The following is a 9401-nucleotide window of genomic DNA, read 5'->3' as shown; positions in this document are numbered from 1 at the left end:
AAATTTTTGTTTTTAAACCCTCTCTCAATACCTCCTGGGGGATGTCAAAAGATGCCTTGTTAAAAGCGCAACCCTTTATATTGTATCCCATATAAATATCTATTTGCCATATTAGTTACTTAGAAAAAAATTTGTTTTCAACTTTGGAACTTGGTTTCTCATCTTTGAATTATCGTACTGAAAATTGCGATACACATTTTTGTAGGAAATTGAGCACTCCACAGAAAGCGTTTTTTTTTTTTATAAAACCATTGGTTTAATCTTTAATTACTTTACAGTGCTGACCCCATGCGACTACCAACATAACACTTTACGGCAGAGTTAATTTCTTATTTCTTTTAAAAGTTTTAAGTTTGAAGTCGAAATTATGTTTTGTTTTTGTTTTTTTTTTTCTTAAATTAACGATAATGGAGCACCTTAATAGTTTTGATAGTACAAACTTCGTTTTTTTTATTAGAAAACTCTTCTTTCAACGCTTTTATTGGGGGCAATGCGACTAATTCTGTGATTTTCTTTATTTAGGGTTGACGTTTATTCAAACTTAAAAATAATTTTATGCCAATATTACAGTTTTTTCTCCTATTTTAGTTAAAATAATTAAAATTATCATTAAATGATGCAACATTTTTTACACTAATCATGCAATTTGTAACTCCCTGTTAGAAAAAGTTATTAAATAATTTTTAGTGAAGAAATGATAAAACAAACTTTCGAGCATAACTCTATATAATCTATTTTAATAAATATTTCCCCTAAGGATAGTTGAATATAACTTTAATTAGATGTTTGGAGAAAAAAATGTAATAATGACAAACATTTAAATTTACGTTTGAATAACCGTTAAATTAGAAGGTTTATCAAAAAATGATCGGAGACGTTCTATGTAGGGCGTGTAATTTCCTACAAAAATATGTATCACACTTTTCAATACGATAATTCAAAGACGAGAAAATAATTCCTAATTTGAAAATACGTTTTTTAAACTAATTTACTGAAGAGGTGGTTAAAAAAAATTATCGGCTTTTTTGAATCAGTCTAATGAACATACACATGAACACATGTTGTTCATGCCCTGTTTGCAGAGGATATTTTACTTAAGCCCGATAATAAATAATCATTTCGTTATTGATGTATGTATGTATAGGAAAATGGTTAAATAGATACCCTGTAGAGAAAAAGACATTAGTAAAGCAGTTTTTGTGATTATTTACTCCGTTTTATGTTTACAAAATGAGATTTTCCTCACAGGGTGCATATTTACTTACTTACGAGAAACTGTGTGAACTGTTTACAAACATAATTATCTTCTTGTGTACAAAAGCAAACCCTACAACCAACGAACGATTGTGATAAATTGCTGGCAAAGCGAAAAGGAAGTATGCACCAGAATGAAGAAACTCACTTGCGTTTGTTATTGGAATATATATTGAAATGTGTGCTCATGAGACTATCTATATATTTATGAAGCTTTTGAAAAACAAATGGAAGCCAAGTCCATAAATTTATGTATGCAACACAATGGAAGAACGAACAGGAATGCCGATAATTTTAGGCTGTTAAAGACTTGTAATTCCTTAATTTATTGAATTTTGGGCATGTTGTCGATTACTTATTACAATTGGCTGCGGATATTTATGACTGATGAATGGTCCTGACAAATCGCTAAGTACGAGTGTCCTTTATGTTATGCTTTTACCGACATATGCACATACATATGTATGTATAGTTCAAGAGCAGGTTAACAATTGCAAATAAAAAAATAAATGTAGGTTTAACGGGTTAAGAAATTAAGCGAATTTTTTTAAGCGCTATGCACCAAATAAAATTTGTTTAGTTTAAGTAAGAAATCGATTTGTATATTTGAAATTTTGACGCATAAATACTGCATATGCACTACGAAGCCTCAGAGATTTATCTTCAACGGCTTAACTGTAAAATTGTTTTCCTTAACAGGAGTGATGCATAAATTATGCTGTGCTAAGTCAACTGTGTTTTTACACGTGAATTAATACCACTCATATGTATAGAAATAGCGTGATCATACAAGTGTGTATGTATGTATAACAGTGAGGTCCAAAAATGCATGTGAAAAAGTAAATTCGGAATTGTAATGCTCTCACTCCCTAGGTTGGTTCTATACCGAAATAAAAATATACCCTTATTTTTTATTTTGAAATCAAAAAATATTTAGAGGTCACTAAAAGCGCCCAAAGTTTTCCATGTGGTCCAGTTGGACCTCCAGCGGTCCACGGGAGACTCGACAGAAGTTTACGTTGGCGTGAATAAAAATGGGGTTTCACGAGTCTTACCTACCAATGTACGCAGATAATACAATATTAAAAAAAAAAAAAATTTTCGGTGATTTTTGACAGTCTGCATTTCGGTCGTATTGAGAATTTAAAAAATTAAGCTTTGGGTAACATTCTTGTTTTCAGATATCTTTTGTAAAAATTTCTGGAAGCTACGATTCTCATGTAATACTGAAAGACAGCGCGATATATTAGTTTTGCTATTTTCTGGTTTGGTTCACGGGCTTAAACAAAATTTTTCAGTTATGCCGGCATACGGATCAGACATTCTCTCTATTTAGTTTTAATTTGCATTTTCTAAAATCTCCTATAATTTTTTTTAGTAGTGTGTTTTAAGACAGATATCGTAAAAATTCCTCACTGAGGAATAAAGCTTCCATCTTCCTCCTCACCACAATCAATTCAAGTGCAATCAATTTCGATTTCCTTGTGAGTTAAAAAAAGCAGAGCGCTTAATTTATGTTTAATATAGCTCGAGTTTTTCGCCGCTATATTTACCTCAAGCTCCAATGCCACTCAAAATATTACTCCTCATAAAATAGCGTTCTGCCTCTTTTTCGTATCTAGCTCTCATCACTCATCAGTTGTAATCGTTGATCAACTCATCACTAATTGAGCAATAATTTCATTTAAGCTCTAAATTTGATGATCCACTTGCTCCGCTCTTTTCTCTATTGTCCGTTTCTGAATGAAAAGTTAGGCGAAGAAAAGCTTTGCGGTCAGTTCCAGCAGTTTGGTTGGCCATTCCAGTTTACAAATTGGGCAAATTTACAAACTTCTAAATGGAAGTGCTGATTAGCTACTGTACGATTTAATGGGTTTAGATTATTTTATCTGGGATTATTTTATAGTTGTTAGAGCATACTAGCGCAGCGAATCAGCTAGGTCCATTTTGCGAACCTTTAAGGAATCACTCCAGGCAGTTTATAAAGTTAAGAACTTTGCAAGGTGCCATGTTCAGGTTTCTGAATGGAGACATAAATGGCTCTCCAAGGTATATGTGACTATGGCTACTGAGGTTAAGGTGGCAGCACACTGGTTTTATAAAAGTAGTGCCTTAGCGTACTATGTCTTGTCAGGTATCCAATTATAGTTTTTAGACCCCACCATCTAAGATTAAGCGTCCACTCGGAGACTTCATGAGAGGAAGTTTCAAATCCCTTAGGTTGCTAACTGAGAATCCTCCCTTCTCCTTGAGAGCTCTGCCGGTTTTAATTTGGATGAACCGTAAAAGACTTAAGGCCATAGAGGCTGCATTGGTCTATGAATTTTGCGAGAGTATCATCACTTTCGTTACCATCAAAGCTCTCATCACCAGGCAGCCACGACATGATAAGTTTGCTACGGGCTCCTAATTTGTCTATTTGTCTTGTACACTTTTTCAACTATTTACTGGCTGTACAAACAGATGTTTATAGTCATTTTTATTTTGTTTACATAAATTTTAGGGTCTACACTTCCAAAGCAAAAACCCTTTTTATACAGGTGGAAAATCAAGGAGCTTCTCGAAAAATTGGTTTTTGTGAAGAATAGCCTCACGACGTCCATTTCATTAGATCATTGATTGCAAACACTGATAGTCGATATAAGTTTCCCAATGGCAGATGAAAAATAGAAATCTGTTGAGAAGGAATTTTTTTTTTCAAAATAAAAAATTTGGACGAAAATTCTTTTGTAGTCACACGATTGGTGCAATACAGTGAGCTTCCATCGAATTTGTACATATTGTTTGTTGTAATTGGGATGAAAGAAAATATGTGTACATTCACATGATTGGGACACGATTTTCACCAAATTTTGGGTAAATTTCCAATCGTGTGACACTACCTTAAGGGAAGAAATTGCATAGGACTCGGAAGAGTGCTTTGTTCAGCCGTTTTAAATCCGTTTAAAAATATATTGAAATTAAATTTAGTTTTGTGCAAACATCAGCATTTTGAGAGTGTGGAAGGCCATCTTGGATTTTGGTTTCCAAAAAATAATATTAATTGAGATTCAAATAAATAGTTTCGATACACTTCTGCGAGGAGAGTTTGTTTTGTTCGAATTTATGACCACTTATATCCTGATATTTGTAAAAACTCCAAGAAACATATAAATTATCACACTTTCAAAGGGGCAAACAATATTTTGGAAAACATTTCAGCGTTTGAGCTAAACAAAAATTAAAGGACCTGATGCGATTGGTGTGTACGTGTTTTTTTTTTTTTTTTGGAAGAGAGATAAATATATTGTCACCACGAACACATTTTCAAGGGAAGGAAAACTTACTAAATCTCAACTAAAAACGATCAAATTTACTGCGATTTGCTTTAATTTAAGTTCTTTCCTTAAATAATAAAACTCACAATTCCACCCACATGCAGGGAAATTTTCAATGTATTCCCAGACATTCGTTGTGTTTACCCATTTCATAATTCTTTAAGTAACCCATATTTAACGAATCAGAAAACAAAAATGTTTTTCTAGACAGTATTTGTATGTATGAATGTACATATATATGTATATGCGGTTGATGTGCTTTTTGCTGACTTCGCCGAATCCCAACTGTGATTGTTCTGGCGGAATATATAGAAAATACATACATACATACATATATACCAATACTTTCATAACAATCGAAGGCAACAACATTGCTCTGACAATAAGATGGACCTTTGCTGGCACACACTTACAAATATGATGACGGTTTATTGGGCAATGATAACAACAAGCCGACAATAAAAATCAATTGGTAATTGGCAAACAAAGCACGTCGGCTCGAATTGCCTACCAACAGCTAAGTAAGCCAAATAATTTTTTTCGGGTTAATTTGCTAAAATCAAGGATAATGGATTGTTGAAAAACGTGAGTGTTGACAAAATGAGGTGGTTAAGCTGTGTATTTGCTAAGTAACAAGTAATTGGAAATGGGTAGCATTTACTTTTAATTTGTTGCCATGGTTACACATATCGTACGTTTAATAATAGATATAGAAAAGTTATTCCACATTTACGTGCGATATTTATTAAAATTTTTGTGTGGTTCTAAATACTTAAAATTTGTTAGAATATCAAGCGAATTTTTCAAAATTTTCAACTCTACCTCCATACTTCTCATTGCAGCATTCGAGGGTACGACAAGACATCCGCCACATCATCACCATACACCGCCGACGCTGGCGCCGCCACCATTACATACACTCACACCCAGTGGGCATCAGCTGTCTCAGCAGTTTTTGGAATCCATGTCACTAGCAGCACAGCTGCCATCCACTACATCACTCTCGTCGTTGTCATCGTCTTCATCCGCATCGCTGGCATCTCTTTCACAGCTCGAGCTCTCTAATGCCATCGTGGACAGTTTCGAAGGCGTCGGCAGCAGCGTTGAGCCGCAATTTGAAAACACCACCGAACGCGAAGTGATTGCGGCCGTCGGCACCACAGCCCGCATGCACTGCCGTGTGCGAAATCTTGGTGATCGCGCCGTTTCGTGGATACGCAAGCGAGACCTGCACATTCTCACCATTGGCATCATGACGTATACGAATGATCAGCGCTTCCTGGCGCGACACATCGACAACTCGGACGAGTGGGTGCTGAAGGTGGTGTCGGTGCAGCCGCGCGACGCTGGCATCTACGAGTGCCAAGTGTCAACAGAGCCGAAAATCAGTCAGGCGTACAAGCTGATGGTTGTGAGTGAGTATCGCCAATGAATTATGTATGGGAGTACTTGTTGTGAAGAACTCCGTACTCTTGAGGCCCTAAAATGTAGAGAAATAATATCGACTATACTTGTTTTCGAAATTTCTGAGTTCAAAAAATCAAGTTTTATGTACATTCCTTGTGACTAGCCTCACAGAAAATCGATTTCTATTCCAATTTGACTGTACTCATATAGTTTTGAGAGAATAGTTTTAATTATTTACTTAAAAACTCAATGCCACATATGTATGCCCATGACAGGTCTTTTACGTAGGAAGTTTTGGATGAGCCGAATGAGACTGACACCAACCCCAAGCTTATCCAACAACTTAACCATTGCCTCCGGCGGGACATTATTAAACGGCCCCCTTGAATTCGAGGAAGGCTCCTAAGGAAAAATATTTGTGAGTGAAGGCTTCTACTATCCACCTCACAATTGTGTATAGGTCAGTTTGTTCGAATATTCCTTTACAATAACCATACTGAGCTCTTGGTAGGCGTTCTCGAGGAATCACGCAGGGTTTGAACGAATTCATCGCCCAAGTTAGGCGACAGTCATCCAGAAGGTCAGAAAAAACATTGCAGTCTTCGCGCACTTTCCTTAAGCAAATTTCCTCTGAGGAAGAATTGAAAGGAAAGTGAGTATCAAGGAGTAAGCCCAGTGACAGCCCGCTACTCAAAGTGCAGTGCCCTGCCTCATTCCTCAAGTAACCCAGCAGAGCGAGATGCCTTGCGAGAATTCGCTTAAATCTAGAGGATTAATGATAGCCTTGTACATCTTCGCAGAATGTCTTCCACGAAACTCTTTTCGCCTTTCTGATCTCGGACTTGTAGATTCCTGGCCCAATCTTATAAACTTTCCAAGCAATTGTAACTCGGAAAGCTCCCCCGTCCACCAAAGGGGTTTCGCTTTTTCAAGAGCCTCTCTGCCGACTGCACCGAGTTTACTGTTGACGCATCAGGGAGCGCTTGGCGTAGTACAAATCCCAGTTCGTACTCCTCAGATTCCTGAGGGATTTGCTTAGAGGACGCGTTTCGTTTAAAAAGAATTGGATGCTCCTGTGCACAGCTGTGATCCGAAAAGGAGTGTTACTAGAGGAATTTCCCCTTTTAGAAATAAGTAAGCGTTCAGTTAAGATAAGCTCAAAAGTGACTCAGTGAGTTTTGTCCAGCCATTGCTGAGCGAAGTATTCACCCAGTTTCTGATGGCGGCTTCGATGGCTGCAGGTGGGAGTGTTATAACTGGTTGCGGACCAAGGAATCCCTGGTCTGAGCCAGTACCAGGTAGTCCCGAGTGACCTGGCTCCCAGAGTAAAGCAAGCTGGTTATGTTTGCCAACATAATTTAGTCGAGACTTGCACTGCCGAACTAATTTGGAAGTAATTAGATGGCTGGCTAATGCTTTAAGTGCAGCTTGGCTGTCACTGAAGACACCTAAAGACCTTCCCCTCCACCTTTTCCTACATTCTCTTCAACAAAGTAATGGTGGCGTACTACCCTGTGGCATTGAAAAGACACAAGTTCACAGATCTCTGCCCACACTCAGTGTGAAAACAAAAAGTGACGGTAAGTGCAACAGTGTGTTATTATATTGTGTAATGCATCATAAATCCGTCTTAGCTTAGCTTGCTTAGCAAACATCATAGATTAAAATTTTTCAATTCGTATGAAAATTTTACGATCTTAGACAAATTTTAAACATAGTTTCGTGAATTGTTCGCTCAGAGCACCCACTTGTTCTAAGTCACTTATCACAGCGTTATTACTAGAGAAGCAACAATGAACACAGAATTAACATTTCGGAGTAACGAACTAATGAAATGTAATGAATATTAAATTATTTGAGTATACTTAGCATAAGTAAGTGCCCAGCATTCAACAAGCTTCGGTGAGTTAATTAATAGGAAGGCATATGCAATGCTTAAGGGCGTCTGCGAAGCACTTATTGTGTGAGTGTTAGAGACACACCTAAATTCCCTTCCACTAAGTATTTGGCTAAAAGCGATAATTCAGCAGAACGGCACTAATTTATCGGGAACGAAGATAAATCCCTCTCAATTAGTGCTCACTTACCGCCTATCATGTGATTAACCACACAAAAGGTTATTCACTTCTTCTTATTCGTTTTTACACCATTACAATTCCCTAACTCACGCCATTTTGTTCTCTCTATTTAATTTTTTTTTTGCATTTTTCGCAATTAACGCTGATTACGGCAATAAAATGCAATGCCAATGTAAACGCCTCTGCAATGTTACCGTTATTGGTAAATGCGTACAACATCTATACTCCAACAATAAAAATAAAAACAAACGCAAATAATCATAAAACCAACGAATCGCCTACACTCGCTACTTCACCGTCACGCACTTATACCAAACATATAAACTGGCTGAATGGTCTGCGCGATGGATGCTCCATTTGTGCCACCTGGCTGGCTGGCTGGCTGGCTGGTTTGCTGATGATGCCGATGGTGTTGTGCACACACACACACACACGCGCCCATATGCAGCATCGAAGGCGCAAATCCTCTCGAATCGCGAACTCTTCATACAAAGTGGCAGCGACATTAATTTGACGTGCATCGCACCGCAAGCGCCCGGGCCCTACACGCACATGATGTGGTACAAGGACAGCGAATTAATTAACGATTCAACGCGCGGCGGTATACGCGTCGTATCGGAGCAGCAAATGAAGACGAGCAATTTGGTGATATCGCGCGTGCTGCACCGGGACTCGGGGAATTACACATGCGCGGCAGATAATTCAAGTAAGTAACGTACCCCACCCCCACACTCCCTTACCTCCTTACCCATTAATCAAACATAAATCACCTGGCGCTTGACGGTATTCCACTTTTGTGTTACCAGTTTTGCCCGCAATCACTGCGTGGAGGTTGTCAAAATAGTCTGGCGTTATTTGCGTGTAATTTACAAGCTCGTATGCATGTAAGCATGTTTGCATGTGAATTGAACGCTGTAACGCATGAGCTATAATCACCTTGTGAATTTGCGAGTGAGCTTACACTCTATCCGCTATCTAAATGACCACACTGTCGCTGGCAAGCAGCTTTGCCTTTGCTTGTTACAGCAGCAGCAGTGACAGCGGAAATGTGGCAATGGCGCCAGCAGTTGATAAGCCAGTGGGTGCAGCTGCCACAAAAGTGGGGAATATCGCCAAAGCGTTAAGTCTTTAGACTACTATTTTGATTCCATAATTTTCGCAGAAGTAGATATGTACTACTTTTTCAATTAGCCACATATGTCTGTGAATGACGCCACTCCCACGCTGATTTGTTTGATTTTCGCTTGCAGATTCCGACAGCGTGTTTGTGCATATCATCAAGAGTGAGCAGCATGCGGCCATGCAACACGAACTGGCCACACGGATGCAGACGCCGCGGCTACTG

General features: G+C 38.2%; 1 protein-coding gene across 1 annotated transcript in view; it reads left to right on the top strand.

Moving 5' to 3' along the window:
* LOC108368605 (protein sidekick-2-like) overlaps positions 1-9401 on the top strand; it is a gene marked incomplete at its 3' end in the record, with an annotated part of 33350 nt that extends 23949 nt beyond the window's left edge. The window contains exons 2-4 of the mRNA XM_017623487.1: positions 5414-5986; positions 8505-8762; positions 9307-9401. Of these exons, the coding sequence (XP_017478976.1) occupies positions 5414-5986; positions 8505-8762; positions 9307-9401 (926 nt within the window). The remainder of the gene's footprint in view (positions 1-5413; positions 5987-8504; positions 8763-9306) is intronic.

Source organism: Rhagoletis zephyria, unplaced genomic scaffold (assembly GCF_001687245.7).
Source record: "Rhagoletis zephyria isolate East Lansing unplaced genomic scaffold, Rhagoletis_zephyria_1.1 Rzeph_scaffold_03215, whole genome shotgun sequence".
Classification (NCBI taxonomy): domain Eukaryota; kingdom Metazoa; phylum Arthropoda; class Insecta; order Diptera; family Tephritidae; genus Rhagoletis; species Rhagoletis zephyria.
Note: the sequence above shows the minus strand (reverse complement) of the source record. Positions and strands in the feature narration are given on the sequence as shown.